This window comes from Martes martes, assembly GCF_963455335.1.
Source record: "Martes martes genome assembly, chromosome: X".
Taxonomy (NCBI): Eukaryota; Metazoa; Chordata; class Mammalia; order Carnivora; family Mustelidae; genus Martes; species Martes martes.
In genome coordinates, this window is record NC_137897.1 from 37189635 (window position 1) to 37210572 (window position 20938).

At 43.3% G+C, this 20938-nt stretch overlaps 1 protein-coding gene across 2 annotated transcripts in view; it reads right to left on the reverse strand.

The window, feature by feature from the left end:
• Positions 1-20938, reverse strand: part of EFHC2 (EF-hand domain containing 2) — a 186538-nt gene that overhangs the window by 83662 nt on the left and 81938 nt on the right. For both annotated transcript variants that reach the window (XM_080795161.1, XM_080795162.1), the window contains exons 4-8: positions 19583-19806; positions 16402-16653; positions 13109-13222; positions 12597-12735; positions 5940-6105 (exon numbers count right to left, since the gene is read on the reverse strand). In XM_080795161.1, the coding sequence (XP_080651287.1) occupies positions 5940-6105; positions 12597-12735; positions 13109-13222; positions 16402-16653; positions 19583-19806 (895 nt within the window). The remainder of the gene's footprint in view (positions 1-5939; positions 6106-12596; positions 12736-13108; positions 13223-16401; positions 16654-19582; positions 19807-20938) is intronic.

The following is a 20938-nucleotide window of genomic DNA, read 5'->3' on the forward strand; positions in this document are numbered from 1 at the left end:
TCTTGTGTTCTGGAGAGCTCGGCAGTCAGGAATATAATTTACTCAAACAAAAATCTTAGAGCAGCAGTTCACAAAGTTTGTTGTGTTTAAAAGTCACCTGGGGGACTTGTTAAATATACAGAATCCAGAGTCCTACCCCCAGAGATATGGATTCAGTAGTTAGCTTGCATCTCCAGAAACCTGCATTTTTAATAAGCTCCCTAGGAGGTTCTGATGAAGCGGTCCCCAGAGCACCCTTTGGAAAACACTGTGAGTTATCTCCAGCTATTTCCTTGACTAATAAGCTAATTATCAACATTCTCTAAACTTTTTATCACAATACAGCCTCGCCCTCAAAAAACCAGCATTTTCCCTGCTTCCTGTTATACCACCTACATTGCTTCATCTGCCCTTCTGGGCCATGGATAGGTTCAGACACACCCACCTGCAGCTAGCTGTCATGACCACGCAGAACATACAGGTGACCCTTGCAAAACACAGGTTTGAACTGCACAGGTCTATGTAGACGTGGATTACTGTCCTTGCTGTATTAGAAAGGCGGTATCCTATAAGGAATGACTTGGTCATCCACTTCTCAGTGTATATTCACTCCCTTGGTGATCTCTTCTAGTATCAAGTCTTTGACTACCATCTACATGCCAATGACTTCCAAACTTCTATCTTTAACTCAGACCTCTCTTCCGAACCCCAGGTACTTAGGAGACATCTCACACTTCACTTGTGCCCAAACCGAAGTTCTGTTCTTGCTCCAAACCTGTTCTCCCTACAGTCCTTCCCGTCTTGGTAGACGGCAATTCTATCCTTCCACTTGCTCAGGCCAAAACCTTGGGAGTCATTCTTAATGCCTCTCTGGTTTCCGACCTCATGTTCAAATCTGTCACGGAATCCTGTTAGCTCAAACTTCAAAAACAGTTCCAGAATCCGCTACATCTCATCATTTCCATGGCACCCACCAGGATCGGAGCCATCGTAACTTTTCTCTTGGATGGCTGTGGCAGGCTCTGGAGTAGCGTGGACTCCCACCATTGCCCTTCTGCTGTCTACTGACAACAGGGCCACTGGAGTGATTGCTTTAATATGTAAATCAGATCAAGTCACTCCCCCTGCTCTGATTTCCCAAGGACTCCTCTTATCACTCAAAGTCAAAAGAACCCTTACACTGGTCTGCAAGGCCCTATGGCATCTGAGCCCCCATTATCTCTTCTAATCTGTCTTCTCTGCCCTCTACGCTCATCTTCTATCTATGTCAACCTGCTCCTTGCTCAGGGCCCTCACCCCAACTGTTCCTTCAGCCCAGAACATATTTCTTCCCTTTAGTAAAGCCCATCCAGACCATGCTATTTTTAAAAATGAAACCAGGGGTATGCCTCAGCCTCACCCTGCCAGTTCCTCTTTGTTCTTCTCATAGCAACTTATTACCTGCTTGACTTTGTCCATGGTACTTAACACCTTCTCCATGCTTATAGAATGTCCTTCTCTGTTAGCCGTGGTGTGCGCTGTCTGCCTCCCCCAGCTAGACTGTAAGTTCTAGGAGAGTAGGGCTGCATGTCTGTTCTGTTCAATGATGGATCCCAAGCCCCTAGATCAGGGCTTGGCACACAGGCAGGTGCCCTGTGAGTGCTTACGGACCAGGAAAATGAATGGATCGCTCAGGGCTACGTACCCACTGAAAACCTCAAAAACAGCGAGAGCTATACTCTCGGGGTTGGAAGAGACATGAAGGCTTACTTAATGATGAGAAAATAACTTCTTAACAGGAAACAGCATGACGAATGGAGACAGCAGGTGGACAACACCTGAAGCAAGTCAGAGATGCTCCATGGCTATTTATCCCTTCCTTCCCTTCTGGGACAAAATATTTAACGAGCCCCAAGTATGCAGCCAGTGCTGTTCTCACTCTGAGGGAAGCAGTAAAGCCAGTCCCTGCCCTGAAGGACCTCTTGATCTAGGGGGACAACATGATTCCATGAACAAGTAATTGCCACACACTGCGAATCGTACAGGCTCTGGGGAAAGAAAGGTGAACTCCAGGAGTCAGACTTCTCTGGTTTCAAATCCCAGCTCAACTACAAATGAGCTGGGAGAGCCTGGGCAAATGGCATAAAATCTCTGACCCTCAGTTCCCTCGTGTGAAGAACTGGTACAATAATGTTATTTATTTCATGAGGTTGTTTTGAGGAATACATGAGATCAAGTGTTATAAAGTATTTAGCATACCATAATCGCAAATTGCTTATCAGCAGTAGTAATACTATTATTATTATTACAACTACAAGAGGTATGACTAGCAGACTATTGTGGGCACACAGAGAACAAAGTAACTAATTCCACCAGTGCAGGGAGAAAGATACTATTCTCGTTCTCCCAAATCAGACTAGACAATCTGCCCAGCAGGCCACCACAGTGAATTTTTACCCAGAAAATAAAGGCCTTCATTCCATCAAAAACCTCATATGCTCTAATTTGGAACTATTTCCTCCTCCAGCGAATCAAAGTAGATCACCAGTAACCTCATACAATGATTAGCACCCAGGAGATTTCTAACAGCAACATACATATAATCGACACACGTCACACACAACTACACATCTCAATTCCCACTTTATTTGCATGAAGAAACTGTCTTTTGCGTGCTTTGTGGGACCGTCTTCCTTTAGGTTCTCACAGTTTTAAAACCTTGAGTTATTCAAACTCATGTGTAAGTCTCCAGCTGAATGTGCCAGTTACTATGGAAACAAGGTCACTGTGTGGGAGGAGCTTGAAGGAAGTGTATTCCTGGCTCAGAGCGAGCAGTGGACAGAAAGAAACAAAATTAGACACATTTGTGCCTGTGCCACCGTCGTCCAGCCCTGACAGCAGGACGAGAACGTGGAATGCTGTCTACGGTCCGTGCTCTGTGGGCAAGTTGATGTGGTGTAGACAGAAAGAGAGACTAAGGCAGCTACCCACAAGGAGCTGTTTTCCCCCCGGGTTCCAGAAGCAACACCCTAGATCATATTTCATCTTGTTTACTTATAAGAAAAATTCCCTCTCCTTTTACAATAGGGACATTCTTCTTGCCCGCCTCCTTCGGGTGGCTGCCCTAAAAAACAGCAGTTAGTGAAAAGTATCCATCAGAAGTCCTGCCCTGAAACCTCACGGTAAACTCTGTTATCCATAAGGAGGATGGCGTATGAGTTGGTATCCCCCTGATGCGATTGAAAGCAGTGGTTCTCAAAGTCTGGTGCATATCAGAACCCCCTGGAAGGCTGGTTAAAACACAGTAAGGGGTCCTACCACCACCCCAGAGTTTCTGCCTTAGTAGGTCTAGGACGAGGCACAAGAATTAGTGTTTCTAACCAGTGTGGGGACCACACTTTGAGTAGCATCTATTCTAGCACTTAAAAAAAAAAAAAACAGAACCCTAAAGTACTTCAAAATAAAGGATTGGCTTTTTTAAAAAAGGTTTTATTTTTACGTCATCTCTACACCCAGCATAGAACTCAAACCTACAACCCTGAGATCAAGAGTCACAGGCTCCACCGGCTGAGCCAGCCAGGTGCCTCAAAGATTATTTCTTTAAAGTTTGCAAAGGCCATCATGTCATGGGAAAGACAACCTTTTTGACATTCTATACAATTCTTCATGTATTTTTGTCATTTTTACAAGCATGGCAAAACGATTATTTTCTCTATGTCAAAATGGTTCTACGATTGCATCTGATCCCATTACATTTTACATCAAATTCAGGATGCTATCTTTTTCATCTCCTTCTCCTGGTCTTACTACATGTTCCTTTATCATTTTCCTCTACCGGTTCTCCTGACTCACTACTCCCCTAATGCAGGACTTCAGTGGTTAGCCCACATCCTATTCAAACATTTGCAACATTTTCCCGCCATTTTTTCTCCTAACTTCTTTCTCCGGGGCCTCATCTCCCTGAAGAAGTAAAAAAGGGGACATGGGCAGTGCCCATATTCTACACACATGATGGAGTGGCAGATTTTTCCTTGTATATATTAGGAAAAGTTTTGAAAGTCCATCTTTTGAAATTATATTTGGCCATGGGAGCAATCTATGGTTACTAAACTCAGCCAAACTTCTCAAAGGAAAACAACATCGGTTGTCAAATAAAAGTCTGAAAAATACTTCAGAGTCACTAAAGTCTTGAGACCAAGGGTAGGCAAACTACAGCGTGTGGATCAAATATGGCCAGCCACCCGGTTTTGCATGGGCTGTGAGCTAAAAATGGTTTTCACGTTTTTCAATGGGTGAAAACATCAAGAAGATATTATTTTGTGATATGCAAAAATTATATGAAATCCGATGTCAGTGTCCATATACAAAGTTTTATTGGAACCAGTCACACCTTTGTTTATGGACTCTACAGATGCTTTCACATTATGGAGACAGAACTGGATGGTTCTAACACAGGCCCGATGCCCTTCAAAGCCAAAAACATTTAGTATCTGACTCTTCAAGACAAATTTTGCTGACCCCTACTCTATACCACTTCCAAGGGACCACCTTGAGGAAATATATGTAAGGAAAGGCAACACAAATTGGGGGTAATATAACTTTAGGGGCTTCTAGCTGACTCATTAAAATAATCACTCAAGTGCGCACTTCGGCAGCACTTATACTAAAGTTGGAAAAATACAGAGAAGATTAGCGTGGCTGCTGCGTCATTAGGATGACAAGCAAATTCATGGAGTGTTCTATAGTTTCAGAAAATAAAAATAAAAAATAAGAAAAGAAAATAACCACTTGGTGATAGAGAAAAGGGAACCTTCATGCACTGTTGGTGTAAACGTGAAGTGGGGCAGCCACTCTGGGAAACGGTATGGAGGTTCCTCAAAAAATTAAAACCACCATATGATCCAGCCATTCCACTTCTGGATATATATTCAGAGAAAATGAAATCACTAACTCGAAGAGATACCCACACCCTCGAGTTTATTGCGTTATGCACAACAGCCAAGACATAGAAGCAACCTAAGTGTCTAGCGACAGACGGATGGATACAGGTGTATGTACACGCACTGGAATATTATCCAACTATACAAAAGGAGGAAATTCCGCCATTTGCAACAACATGGATGGACCTCGAGGGCATTACGCTCAGTGAAATAAGTCAGAGAAAGACAAATATTGTATGATCTCACTTACGTGTGGAATCTCAAAAAACCAAACACACAGAAACAGACCAGATTGGTGGTTGCCAGAGCTCGGGGGGTAGAAGGTGGGTAAAATGGGTAGAGGGGATCAAAAGGCACAAAATTCCAGTCATAAGATCAGTAAGTCCTAGGGATGTAATAATGTACAACAGGGTGTATGTAGTTAACAATACTCTATTGTATATTGAAAAGTTACTGAGGGACCAGATCTTAAAAGTTCTCATCACAGAAGAAAAAAAAAAACGTAACTATGGGAGATGACTTACATGAACTAATCTTCCAGTGGTGATCATTTTTTCAAAATGTATACGTATCCAATCATTATGTTGCACGCCTTTAAATTATATAATGTTGGGGTGCCTGGGTGGCTCAGTTGGTTAAGCGTCTGCCTTTGGCTCAGGTCATAACCCCAGGGTCCTGGGAACGAGTCCCACATCGGGTTCCTTGCTCAGCAGGAAGCCTGTGTCTCCCTCTGCCTGCTGCTCCCCCTGCTTATGTGCATGTGCACACTCACTCTGATAAATAAATAAAATCTTTTTTAAAATTATACAATGTTATATGTCAAGTATGCTTCAATAAAACTGGGGAAAAATAAAATAACCACTCAATGAAGAACCTCTTAATACTTGCATGTTAATCAGTGTCATTAAAAAGCTATAATGGGATGTTCCTGAACTCTTAATTACATGAGCTGAGTGTCTTATGTTCTGCCCTGAGGACTATGGTATAAACCCCGAACACATTTGGGAAAGATCAGACTGAAGTCATGGTTCCCTCAAGCACCTGTCTTTTTCCACGAACTTCCTGAAGTTCTTCTGATGAGGTGTGGGCCTGAGGTCTATGCAGGAGCGGAGAGAATCCTCTTCAGAACCAAAGCCGGTATAAGGTGGAAATTTCCTTTCTATTTTTGGAGGAGGTGGAGCCTTGCACAGAATCGAGGTGAAGTTCTCTATAACAAAACAAAGGCGAACGAAACATCAATATTTTTTTTTTGCCCTGATTGTGGCTGTTTTGAAAGGTTTGTTATGTTTTCAAGATGGACATGGAGATCTTTGTGGACTATTTTAAACTCTTTCAAACAAAACACAGCAAAATCCTGGGAGGGTACGTTTCATTTGTGTTTACAAAAACCACAGAACTCACTCAATAATCGCCACTGGTTCGAAAGAAAGAAAAGAAAAAAGAAACTGTCTATGTCGAATAAGTAAACATTTATCTTTTGTCATCACACCCCCATGTCTGACTATTTTTCATTCTTCCCTGATTGTTCCAATGATATGAAAATTCAAACTTGGAACTTTTTGCCACCCATCCCCTGTTTTAACCTGCAGTTTAGGCCCCTCCTGCCCAGTCAACACTCACTCTTCAAATTCCTTTCCAAACAGGACTGACTCCTGTTTTGCCTCTACCTTCCCCATGCACTGTCCTCTCCTTCTGCGTCCAACTTTTTCAGGCCTCTCTCTTTCCTCCAACTCAACCCCAGGCCATGGCACTTCCCCATCTAGTGACAAAACAAAACCAAAACTGCTCACCAGCCACCGCTCTGGGTTGCGCTTGTGACTGCCCAAGAAAAGACTACAATGAAAAGACTACTAAGTCTTTTCTACCAAGAAAAGACTAAAATGTGATGAAGCAAAAACAAAAACAAAATAAAATAAAGTAAAACACAACAAAAAACAAAAACACACACACACAAATAAAACTGAAAACAAACAAATACACAAAACTTTAAAGCTAACCCCTGCTTACTCACTCACAGTGGGTGTTACATGGAAATACCACTGATTTTCTTTCTGTACTTTTTATCTGTGAGGAAGGAGAGATGGACAGAGAGCTTTGGACATATCTGTAACACCCTGGCAGCTTTCACGCGGTCATTTGTGAAGCTGTAGAATGTCTGAGAAGCAAGTGTGCTCTCCAGAGGGAAGAGACCGTTGAACTGAGAGCTCCAAGTCACTTATTTGTGTTTGTCCCACCACAAAGGGCAAAGAAAATGCCAGGATCTTTCCGAAAGCAAAGCACAACAAGAAAACAACTCATGCAATCTAACTTCTACTCCTTCCCCAAGCTCTCATATCCCATAGGTAGTGTCATTCGGGACTCAGAGTAGTTCCAATATAAGCAATGATTTCCTTTTCCGCTGTCAAAGTCCTAGCAGAGGCAAGAGTACAGATTTAGAGCACACCTCTATCGCTGAAAATGTGCATCAATTTGTCATTCAACGCAACCTAACTCTTAAAATTGAGCGATTTTTTTTTTTTTAACAGATGGATCAAAAGGCTAAGGGTCTGCAGCTATTTCTAACTCTGATTTGAAGACATTTTCAACTTTCACATTTCCTTAGACTTCCTTATTCCTCAGTTTTGTGTGAAATCCCCTCAAGCATGATCCCCAAAAGAGTACTGTTCTATCCTAACAGAAACCGTTCACAGAAGACACACTGGCAGAGAGAACGCCATCAGAGCTCTCTCGCTGGCTCAGTGAGAGCCAGCAGCCAGGCAGCCAGTACAGAAGTGACAGCGAGCCTCTCCTATTGCTATTTTTGTGGCAATTAAAATCTGGGTGAAAAAGAGGAAAGTTCAGATCTTGGAATTGGGCAGAACGGCAGTAGACCCTATTGTTGCTAACCATGAAATCAAACATGCCACTGAGTGGTACCGTCATTTCAGGGAAAGGACCAGAGGCTGGCAGGGAAAGCTCAATGTGATTATTAGAAAACTGGGGCATGACCCGCTTCTCCTAACAGGGGACACATCCATACAGACAACTCTCCATACTAATCTGAACAGTGTAACCGAAGGAGGATGCGTACTGAATCACAAAGTAATTAAGAACGCATTCTATACCTCCCCCCCAAAATTACAGGTTTTATAACAGCCTTGTTTTCTCAAGTACATAATTTTTGCAACAGATTTAAGTAACAAAAGAACCAAGTTAGAGCTTTCCTCTGCACCCACAGTGCCATCTAGTGTATAAACGCCAAGGACGGTTCCACTCCACCTTGCCTGACTTTTTGTCCCACGTACATCTTTCTGGATACTCTGACCCAAGAGCTCATGTCTCTGGGTAATCGTGTACCTTCACAAGGCTTGGGACTTGCCCCTGAATATGCTTCCTGTCTTTGGTGTTCCAACATCCTAGCATCCTGCATGTTTCAGGTATTAAAAACTATTTGTTGGATACATGAAAAATGACACATTTTTGTACACAGCATCTTCCCAAATATCTTCTTCAATGGCCCTCTGCTGAACCCTGGGACACATCTGGCTTTCCAATGGTCTGATTCCTCTAATTCCAAGTGACTTGCACAAACATATATACTGAATGTCCAGCCATGATTAACTAGATTCCAACAAATTTGCAGAAAGGTGATATGTTTCCCAAATGAATCTTAATGACCCTTTACAGTGACCGACTATTTGCCATCTCAGTTGGAAACTATGCTGGAAAAAGCCTTCGATCACCTCAAAGCTCATCTTGTATGTTCTAGTAACCCACATATGGACTCACATTTGGGGAGGCCTGAAGCTTACATAATTTGGGAGAAGCTCTTCAATACAAAGAATGCCAAATTATGAAGACAAAGTCAGGTCCAGGGCCTTGGACTGGGGCTCCTGCAAAGGAAGAACCCTAAAGCTCAAGCTTCATGAACATCAAAGAAAATCCCCCTCTGCTAGTACAATACCTAGGTCAACTAATTTGGGTGGGATGTTCATTTCTGGGTCAAATCATTAGTGAACTGCATACTTTTGAGCTGTAGCTAGAAAATCCTTGGGGACCATCGATTCCTCAATCCACTGTACTACATAGGGGAAGACAAAGGGATGAAGCTGTTCCACCCATTAAGGTCATATCATGCAACCAGAAGCAAAGTCTACTCCACTGTTGTAGCCTGGGATGGCTCATCTGCTCACATGACTATTAAATTCCCATCTTGGATGTCCCACTGCTTCCTGCACCAGGAGTTCAGAGTTGATCAACAGTCCAGAAGTAATACTGCAAAATTAAAGATGCTTTAAAAACTGTGCTCATCCTTCATGTCAGTACAGCCTCGGAAATATTCAAGAGCAATGCGGAACGGCTGGTCTTTTACTTGTTGGTTGTCCCAGCTCCTAAGAACAGATGACCAGCAAATCCTCCTATAGCAAGGAAATAATAACCCAAGGCAGGAAATTCTAGGTAAGAGCTGTTTGCATTTAAGTCCCTGTTCTTTCAGTGAAAGAAACACATGCTGGAGCCCCTGGAGCCTTTTCTAACCTTTATGCTACAGGAAAGTCCAACAGGCCTCCATCTGCCAGTCCGTGTTCATCCACACGAAATAATGAGGGAGCGACATGCTACTACCCAGCAGGTGAGCCAGGGCCGGCGGGATGGCCAAGCTGCCTGGTGGGGTAGTCACACTGGAGTGTTTTGTGCAAGAAGTTGACAGAATTGCTTTCTCCTTAGAATCCTTAAATGCACAGAAGAATCTTCTCTTTTTAGGAGGTAAATTGGGTTTTACACCAGGGTACAAATAGCTCTTGGAAAAAAGCACCTGAGGTTGCATTTACGAATGTCCCCTCTGGCTTCCTCTTAGGAGGTCCCTGGTTGTGTGGTAAGCACTTGCCATCTCCTTCCTGTGGGGCTGCGGAGCGGAGACACTACGCATTCTACCGACCACAGTTATTGACATGGAAGGAAAGGTGACCTCGGGTATGGGCAGGACTTTGTTCAGGTCTGAGCTCCCAAAATACCGAAGTACGGCGTATAGAATTTGGTCTTATGAATTTGGAGAAGCAGAATGAATTATCAACCAAGTGAAAATGTCAGAAGTAACGGTATCCAAGTAACATGAAGCATCTTAATTTAACCTTACCAAAAAGTCAGAAAAGGCAATGTAAAGATTATCAGAGAACACGGATTCACAACCCACCCACTCCCCCGCCCCCACTGCATCGTGGATATAATTTCTAGTCATTACTTACATTAAGTACACTGTTGTTACTCAAGAAATGTTGTGTAATAATAGTGTCTGTTAAATGGGATATTTTAACATATGTTATGAGAAATATAAAAAGTCAGCGTGACTACAAAATGCATCATAATTTTGCATTTGCATAATTTTCTGTTTAAACGCATAATGCTCGTGTTATATTAGCTTTGAAGGCACAAACTGTTTTTTTTTTTACATAATACATAATCCTATAGAGTGAACAAAAGAAGTGAGCAGAAAGAAATTAAGCACTAGGGCTCAAGAGAAATGGACCATGGGTCACCTGAAGCAGATCCATTTGCCAAGCACAGCTAGATACAGAGTACACCAGTGAATTCATTCTGCCTCGGCAAGTTCCCTGCCAACATGTTAAGAAACTAACAGTGTCCCATGTCTCACCAGCACCATGTCCATTTTACCAAATGCCACCTTCAGAGTCTCAAAATTAAGCTGACAGACAAACACCAACCAGATGTTGGGCTCTAGGTTGAAGGGAACCTATGATGGTTTGGAAACTTTGCCCCATCCTTTACACGAAGATAATCATTCAGTGGGACACAAGTCAGTGTTTTTGGTTAACTCATCTTTTACATATATATATATATATTTTTTTTCAAACTTTAAGTAGCCAACACTGAAGATTTATTGGCTCTAAATAGGCACCGACATTCATAAAAAAGCAAATCTCTGGGGCACCTGGGTGGCTCAGTGGGTTAAGCCTCTGCCTTCAGCTCCGGTCGTGATCCAGGGTCCTGGCATCAAGCCCCGCATCGGGCTCTCTGCTCAGCAGGGAGCCTGCTTTCCCCTCTATCTCTCTACCTGCCTCTCTGCCTACTTGTGATTTCTATCAAATAAATAAATAACATCTTAAAAAAAAAATTCTCCCATACAAAGACCTATGGGCCACTAGCCACTTCCTACAATAGCCACCACACGCACTTTTCTGGCTGCCTCTTGCTCACAGTCCCCAAAACCAATATGCCCAACGGTGTCCACAGACGAGGAAGAATGTTGGGAGATCCCACCAATTTGGCCCCATAGGGCCCACACATTCTGCCTAATCGGGCATTGCAGCTGCAGTGGAACAAATTCCCTTAATGTACTGAAGAGTGAAATTCAATGTCCTTTTTTGTTCCAAAGCTTTGTGTGTGGTACGTGCCTTCTCCCACAAGATATGAATTCCCAGGAGGGAGGGCACCTGGTGGCTGTTGCTTAAGTATCTGACTCTTGGTTTCGGCTCAGGTCGTGATCTCAGGGTCTTGGGACTGAGCCCCGCATCGGGCTGTGCACTGAGTGTGAAGCCTGCTTGAGATTCTTTCTCCCTCTCTCTGCATCTGTCCCCCGCCCAGCTCTAAATAAATAAATAAATAAATAAATAAATAAATAAAATCTTTAAAGAGAAAGAAAGAAAGAGATTCCCAGGAGGCCAGGAATACTCCACAATGGAACACCAAGACCCGTGAGGTGCTCATCTCATTCTAGAGAAAAAGCACCTCGTCTTCTAGAAAGCTGTGGTTGCTTATGGCCTCCATCTCTCCCCTCAGGGAAGTGTGCTCACAAGAACATTCCAAGGTTCGGAGAGGCGTGCAGGAGTAAAAGCACTCCTACCCCAGCCAGACCCCAGCCTGGGAGGTCGGCAACTCCTGCCACCCCTACTTAGTCTAGCGCCAGCAGGTACCTGGAACAGGGCCCAGAAAGGGGGCAGAGCTGGCTGGCAGGTTTCACAAATGAGGGGTTTGTTTTTCAGGTCTTGTATCAGATCCTCTGCCTGCTTCTGTCATTCTCATAACACCATCCAATGTGCTATAGGTTTCCACTCTCCTTCCAGCCCAAGAAACTCTTTAACTCTGTAGCTCCTAAGTCCTACTACAATAACCTGTGCCTAGTAGGTTTTTAATAAATCACCTGTCTTCATTCTGAACTGAACTCATCTGAATAGAACGGATACCCAAGAAGAGAGAAAGCTGGAAACGTAGCCAGGCTTCACCAGCAAAGGTAGAGCAACTGACACAAGAAAATTCCCCCAGAAAACTCAAGAAGCAGTATAACCATTGTAGTAAGCAAGAATTCAGTGAAAAGAAAACCATTCAGATTCCCATTTCAGTTGCTTGACCAGAAAACACTGACCCCATATTGCAGTAAGGCAGGGGGCTGGCTATAAAGGAAAACCGAAGCCTCTGGCAGCAGGCAGGCAAGTTCAAATCTCAGCTCACCCCTCACTCACTGCATAACCTCCTACAAGTGAGCCCCTTCCAAGCCTCAGTTTCTTTACTTCAAAAATGAAGGTAATGAGCCTAGAATCATTGTTAGGAATACGGAAGCCAACGAATGCCCAACAGAGAGCAAATGCTCCATAAATGGTAGCGATTATGAGCTTAGACTTTCAAACCCAAAACTAAAATCTTACACAGGGGACAAAGATTCCAAGTTTTATACTTTATTTTCTAATGGACATACGTTTCGCTTACCAATTCCATATTTTGTTTTATAATAAGTCTTCGTGAATTCATCACAGTCACAAAGAAGCACTTTCCTTCCCCACACGTTGATGGTGGCTCCTATGAACAGGTCATCATCTTTGTAAAACTCTTGATCTACTTTTCCTAGCTAATAAAAACAAAGGAACAAAGTGTGGGCACCACAGACCCTCCAAAGAGGTAGGCATTCATTCCCGAAAGAAACATAATTGCAAAACCAAACCAAACCAAAACAAAACAAAAACCCACCCCTCAATTGTATCATTTACAACAGGATTTTAAAAATCAAGCCAAAACAAGCAGTCGGTGTTAACACTTGGAAAGTCTTTATATACGCACTTAAGCATGTTCGGTGTGGACAGACAGCGATGCGTTGCATATGTATTTATACAGTCATTAACTTCATTCACAGTCACTCCCCCAAGAGAATCTGTGACTCCCTGCACATGTCAGGTTCCAGGAGAGCCGCACTGGAAAGAGCAACAAAACATGAGGCTCCTTACCTTGTATTTATCCAACAGGTAGCCTTTGACTCGGTTCTCTCCCAAGCCACTGTACACATTAAGAACTGTTCGATCTGTTATCTGGCCTGGCTGATAGACTCCAGGTGGGCCGTACTAGAAGACAGAATGCAAACAAATTGTGGTAGATGGCCTACTAAACACAGAGAGGGGAAGGGTGAGGGGCTCAAATGGGAAATACGCATTGTATGTGAAGGGGCGTGAACACACCACCCCAAAATACGTCTCTTGGGTGTATTGATTATTTTGAGCTGGTTATTTTTAAGAAACGGCAGGCACAGGAAAAGCTGAGTACCAACCATCCTTCTGTATAAAGAAATGTACATCTATAAAGAAATCTCCATTTGTAAGAGTGTCTCCCTCTGTGTACCAGGAAAAGAAAGAAGACTTGTACTCTCTAAAACCTCTGATTAATGCAAAAGACAACATAAATCTACGTAACAACCTTCCTCCTGTTTACTGTGCTTTTATCCGTGACTCCCTATAACTGGCCTCCTTCCCACCTCCCCTGGCAGTTTGTTCCACCTTTAAGAGGAGATGATGTTTAAGATGGCGGCTTCGGCCATTTCAGGGAGTTACTCCATTTTCCTTTCCTTACGGGAGGTATGCAGGTAATTAAATGTTTGTTGGTTTTTCTTCTGTTAATCTGTTATTCTGGGTGTGTGGGGGGGATGGGGGGTGGGACGTGGTCTCAGGCAAGAACCTAGACTAGAAGGGCAGAGAGAAATGTGGCTATCCTCTCGATAACACAGTTCTTCTCGGCCATCACACTCCATGTACCTCTCCCTATACTTCCACGCCCATCCTTCAAGGCCCTGATCAAGGCCCATTATTCCCCTGACCCTTCACATGCTCCTGGCCTGTCCCCAGTCCACACGTCCATAGCACCTACCACAGGGTTAAAGCAGCCCTTGTGGTTCTCTAAATGCCTCATCGGCAGACATCTTTTCTCTGCACTCAACTACGAAATGCCCTGAGGAAGAAACCGTGCCTTGCCGTCTTTACTCAGCTTAGCATCCTGCCCAATCCTGAGCTCGGGAAGCACTAGCTGGCCGCGAGACAGAGGCAGCGTGGTGAGGCACAAGAACAACAGAGCACCTTTAACAGCCTTTACCAGAAACTGCGGCCTGGAGCGACCCTCGATGCTCCTCAGTTCCATGCACTGGGGGTGGTCCCAGCAGTTAGTTGGGGGAGCTGCAGGAAATCTCGTAACTAACTTATGCAAATTGATGGTGATCAGTTTCTCAAATCATAGACAGATGAGAAATCTGAATCACCCCAGATACGTGTGACATAAAATGCCAAGTTCAAATGTGTGAATTTAGGAGATGTGGTGCAAGTAAGCCACGTAACAGAGAAAACCAGCGCGCCTGGAGCAGATTCTGTCTTCACCGCTTACTAGCTACAGGACTTGGAGCCAGATATTTACCTTCTGGGAACTTCAGTTTTGTCATCTATCTGCGATAATAGTACTGATTTCTCGCTTTCTCAAAGGATGTTTGAGTGTCAAGGGAATACCTACTGCTATTTTCTCTCTCCCCCATGAGAACGTAAGTTCCACGAATCGGGACTTAATCCATTTTCTTTCACACTGTAACCTCAGAGCTGGCACACAGTTAACACTTGATAAATATTTGCTGAATGAATGAATAAATGAATCAAATGATGCCAAGACACACTGCAAATGTCAGGTGCGTCATTATTATTTTATAATTAGTGTATCAGTCAGAGCCATTCTAAAAAGCGGCTTCCCAGGTACCTCTTGGCTGCCCGCTGTGCATACCCCAGAGTCCCGTCTGCGACAAATCCTGCCTCTTCACTGCAGCCCAAGCAACACAGCGTGGTTTCTGGCGGTGGGCTCTGAGAATCTGGGAGAACCTCCCATGAGGACCAAATAGACATCCGTTGTTTGTATCAGAAATGAGTGTCATGGTAACCTCCTCAGTCACAATAAGAATAAGTTAAAAACTATTTTAACCAGAGATGCCTGGGTAGCTCAGTTGGTTAAGCATCTGCCTTCAGATCAGGTCATGATCTCTGGATCATGGGATCAAGCCTGGCATTAAGCTCCCAGCTGAGCGGGGAGTCTGTTCCTCCCTCTCCCTCTGCCCTTCCCCCTCCCAAGCACATGCTTGCACATGCGCTCTCTCACTCTCTCTTTCTCTCTCAAATAAATAAATTTTAAAAATATTTTTTAAAAAATATTTTATCCAAATAACAAATGAAACATAACACAAAGCTGTGAAAAGGATTTTATGTTTTTATGTGTCCTTATAGTGTTTTTAGGTTCTTAGTGGGTGTCTTTTACTATATTATCCTTTTACAGTTACTTCCAGAGGGAGGCCTTGTTACCAGCATTTTAGAGATAGGGAAATATACTCAGAGAAGTGACGTGACTTGCTGAAGGTCAGACAGCTTTTAAGTGGGAGACCCATAATTCTAACCCAGGTCTTCTGTCTCTGTGCTGTTTCTGCTGCACTCAAGTTACATTAGCTCTCACACGGCCGTAAACGTGTAGAGATCAGTGTCACAACTCTCTTTTAATAGTAACAAAATGTAAAAGCTCTCATTGACACTAGCCAGTGGCTAGTTGATGACTGATGGCTACTCTTCTAAGAGTCACTCTTGTGCATACGCTTATAGGAGTGTGTGTGTGTGCGCGCATGTATGTGTGCACGTGTGCACGTGTGTATTTGTACATTCACAACATAGACCAAAACCATGCAACTTCCTCAGTAGAATATAGAGGCCAGAGGCCAGTGCCCTACCCAAGGGCATGAGCAACTGTTTTTTAAATTATTTTTAAGATTTATTTTTTTATTGGTGAGAGGGTAGAGGGAGAGAGACCCTCAAGCAGACTCTGCACTGAGCAGAGGACCCCAAGATTATGACCTGAGTTGAAATCAAGAGTCATACACTCAGTTGACTGTGCCCCTCCCCAGGCACCCCACCAGCAATTCTAACTAGAGAGTCTTTTAGGTTCAGAAGACTGATAACAAACTGTAATGAATATGTGCTTTCTCTTACATTTGACTTTCTTCCTTTACTTGCCTTAATTAAACGCAAAATATTCCTACCTCAAAATATTCCTACCTCATATCCTCTGTGGTACTTTCACAGATGTATATTACGAGAGAGCACAAAATCAAGCTTTTCTAGACACCTGTACTAACATATGGTGACTGATACCTGGGCCCGACATTCCCGACAGGGAGTGACGAGAGTCTTTGAGGTCACAGGCAAATGCGGAAAGGGGTTCTGTGTCCGCTGCTCACCTTAGGGAGCTTTCCTCTCTGGAGGAACAATGACATAGCATCCCGGCCTGAGTTGTGTGGCGTCACTTCTTTGACTTCAATGGTATCATCAGACAGAAAGTAATGCAGAATGAGTTCCCTACGGTCCCCAAACAGCGAGGCGGAGTCGTCCCACAGGCAGAAAAAACGTAACACCTTCCTATCGTACTCAAGGAACTGTTTCAGGGTGTCAAAGGACTCATAGGGACGTAAGGGGTCCATGCAGTCTAGAGTCTGAAAACAGAAAAAAAATGTCAAGAATAGCAGTTCTACGCAACCACTTCTGAGATGCAAGCTATCAGAGAATGTAAAGATATCTTGCCCATTGACTATTATGGGATTTTTTTTTTAATGTCAACACGCGAATGACATACATGTAGATACACCTACAGCAAGTTTTCACCTTAAAAATACAGACAATCAAGTAGTAGGAAGCATTTAAGATCAAACAGTAATCTGAAACACTAAAATACACTTCGTGATGTCTTTGAAAACTGGCTCTTCTCCAAGACTTAAAATGCTTAAGAACACACAAAACTAACATGTGGTGACAGAAATTAGAACGGTAATTTCCTCTCTGGGTAGGGGACTGACCAGAAAGGGGGAGAAGGGAATTTTCTGGGGTGATGGAAATATTCCACATCTTGATTTTTGTGTCACGTACTAAACTGCATACATTTTCCAAAACCTGTTGATTTGTATGCTTAAGATTTATACGTCTGAGCATATGTTAATTTTATCTCAACCCCCCAAAAAACCTGTTGTCTTTTCACTGAGAATTCATATCTGTATATCCTCATTCATCCAAAGATTTTTGTAAAAGTAAAAGGGAGGAAACATAGTCCCAGTTTTATTTTGCTTCAAAGCTTTTCCTATCGAGGATCTGGAAGGGCGTGGAAACAGGAGCAGAGCAAATGGAGAACTTCCCCAGCCGCACAGAATGGCTGTGCGGGTTCTGTTCCCCAGCCCAGGTATCCCCACTTCTGCGGGTTTCCTGGTGGAGCTCTATTTGCATGTTCTCAGCCCTGTCTTGGAGCAAAATTGCTCCCATTCTATCTGCTGTAGCAAAACAGAATCGTTATATAAAGGAGTGCTCAGTGGCAAGGGAGAAGTAGTCCCATATCGGCTTATGTGATCGTATTTGTCCATTCTCAAAACTCTATCTGTCTGGGGCAGTCTAGGGGGACACCTACTCCAAGATTGTGGGGAGACATCACGGCCTTCCAGAGGCTCTTATCCTTCTTCCTTATCCTGGATATTTAAATGAAATTATGGGACCTCTACTTTCATTAACTGAAAAATGTTTCTTTGGCATTATAAGGCCTTTAAGAAATGCATTATTGATTATACACCACTGGGGCTCTTTTCAGTTTAAGTTAAATTGTTTAATTTTAACTTTATATTTGAAGGCACCAAACACTGGAGAAGTAAATGCATTAAAGTCAATATAAAATCCTCTTACTAAACTCCTAATTTTCCACAGATTGCTATATTTATTGAAGAGCTTTCTCCCTGAGGGAATAAATGCGAAAATGATTTTCCCAACCTGAAAGGAAATTAGTTAAAACATTTCTTGGCTGTTTGTGGTATTTATTCTCAGTTCCTGGCACAAAAGATTTTTTTTTCTTCATAAATCTATGAAATGGCACAAGGCTCTCTGTATTTAATATAATGCATCACCATCCATAATCACTATTGTAGAATACCAACTGTTAGCAAATGAGCGAAGCCATATGCAAAAGGTGGTAATTCATATGGACCCGTTCTTTCAGGTTCTCTCTTCTCATTGTAGAGACTTCATGTTTATCTAGGCTCTGTCATCTAGGGCATTTGGAAAAAAATAAAAATAAACCCAAACGATAAATCTGCTCGTATGCCAATATACACAGGTATAATTCCATAGGAACTTCACCTTAAATATTCCAGGAGCAACAATACATATTTCTCAGGAGGGCTGCATGCCTACAACATTAAAGGATAACTCTGCTGGGGCCAGGAGGTGGGAACAGATGAATGACCCGACACGCAGCTTTGAACAAGAGCTCAGAGCAGAATTAAAGGAGGATTTTATTCTAAATTTCATGTTATCTTTCTGCAAGGAAATTAATTACAAGTTTAAGAAACAACAGGAATGAGACTAAACTGATCTATAGGGATAGAAGTGAGAACGGCGGTTATCTCTCCCTGGGTGGGAAGGGTGATTGATTGGAAAAAGCCAAGAGGGATGTTTCTGGGGCGATGGACACGTTCTGTATCTCGATTTGGACTGTGGATTACATGGGCATATGCATTTGTGAAGACTCATCCAACTGCCTGCTTCATTTCTGTGTATTTTACTCTGTCTAACCATACTTCCATAAAAAAGGAGAATGACAATAATGAAATTCTGGGTAGGCAGCAAAAGATTTGAATTGAAGTCCTCATAAGAAGACTGGCTGGGTATGTGACATTCCACCTGACAACCTGCCCTTCTACGTGTTCAGATTCTTCTGTAAAAAAACACAAAATTTGGGCCAAGAGATCATTAAAAAAAAAAAAAAAGACAACTTTAGAAAAACAATACTACTGCGAACATTGTTCCTGCCTCCCTACACTAACTGGGGTCAGACTTGGAAGACAAACATCCTTTTACAATGGGGTACATCAGAATCATGGCCCTCTCCATTCCGCTAGAATATCCCTACACCTGATGCCATCATCGCTAGAGCTGGGAGTCCTGGGGAAGAAGAAAAAAGCTATACCCAAGGTGTATAAATAAATACAATAAATAAATGCATAAATGCATAAATAAATAAATGCAATAAATCAGTAGAACAGAAGCAAACATTTTCCCAGGGTTAGGCAACCAAAACGGGGAAAGGCCAGGTAAGAGTGGGCCTTAGAGTTTGTCCCATGTGGGCGGCTCATTGAAGATTCCTACTGTCTGGAAAGAAGACTCTCCATGGAGAGAAGTGGGGGCGGGGGCAGTGAGTGAGGCTTTCCTGCACTGAGGTCAACATCTAGAGTTCCCTCCAGCCTAAAGGGGATTAGGACAACTCCAGTGACTATGACCCCGAAAATTCTTTCACGTCTGCGTCAGGAGTGCAGATACCCTTTACTGACTCTCCTTTCTGGATTCTCATTCGGAAGATACCAGCTCACAGATACATCATCAACTCCTTACCTCTCTCCGTAACTTCATGTAAGGATCTTCTGGACACTGTCCCAGGGGGTTTAATTTGACTCCCATTTTCCTCAAAAAGTTTTTTGTGAACATATCACAGTCATAAATCTTGAATGTCCGGCCATAGAAGACGATGTCTATGTTGATATTGAAATGATGCACCGTATAAAACTGATCTTCATCAGGAGGAGGGAGTGAAATCCGATGACGCCGGATGAAAGTCCCTATGGTATGGAACCAAACACAGCTGTTTCATCAGGTGGCTAATGAAGAAAAGGTCACAGCACGTCTCCGTAACAGCCCTGAATGCCGTCCCACAACAGGAAAGTGGGCAAAGGGCTGGTTCTTGGAGGCAGCATGACTATGTTCAGACTCTGAGGGTACCTGAGGGAGCTGAGATTTCTGAGGTCCACAGGTACTGACCAGCCTTGCATGTTTGTTATTAAAGTTGTCTAAGTGGTACTAAAGTTCTATAATAAACCATAAAGACTAGGAAAGGAAGAGGGGCACAGAGAGGGTGACCTAATGGGCCAGACACTGCCATCCTGTCTTCTTCCAGAACAAGCACTCAATGTGAGCACACCAAATAAGGCACTATGACGGCAAAGCAAAGTGCACATGAAAATGCATCCTCTCGGCTCAAAAAAAAAAAGCTTATCAGCTTCAGTATGGTGGTGCCAGCACCATGATTTGTAGATTCTATAAGCATGAAAGACTTCATGCTGCTCTGAAACTGCATGGCATCTTCTTTGCTCTACCAAGCTCTTCTTCCCCTACCCCAGCCACCCCTACAAAGTGATAGTTATCAGAGGCTTCATTGTTTTAGACAGCTTTCTTGCCAAAGGTTCTGGATCCCATTCTATCTTTTACTGCTAACCCTATGGTGCCCCTTCACTTCTACTCTTGAGAATACGGACCCAGGGTCCCCAAGTGGTGGTTAGCCACTGGCAGTGAAAGGGTTTGCTTCCTAGATGAGCGTGCAAACTACACCACACCGTACCAGCCAACTTACCCAAATCCTGCCGAAACCTGTTGTCAAGAACTGTTTAGGGTTTGAGATGAGATTTTATTCTACTTGGAAATTAACAAGGTAGCCTGCCGCAGGTTCATGGATGTTGGCAGAAGGCACAGACTGCCTTGGTTAGAGATAAATTCACAGCAATAACAGCAGCCAGAACACCAGCATGTTTCACACCAGTTTCCTGAGCCTCGATTCCCACGGGATGACCCAAGAAGGTCTGCGTAACTCCTGCCCACGTGGTGGGCTATGTTACAGGAGAGGAGCCCTAAGCTTAGGAAACCCAAGCCTTAAAATGGATAGTAAGCATTCCTGCTTTTTGTCTCATAGGGAGACAT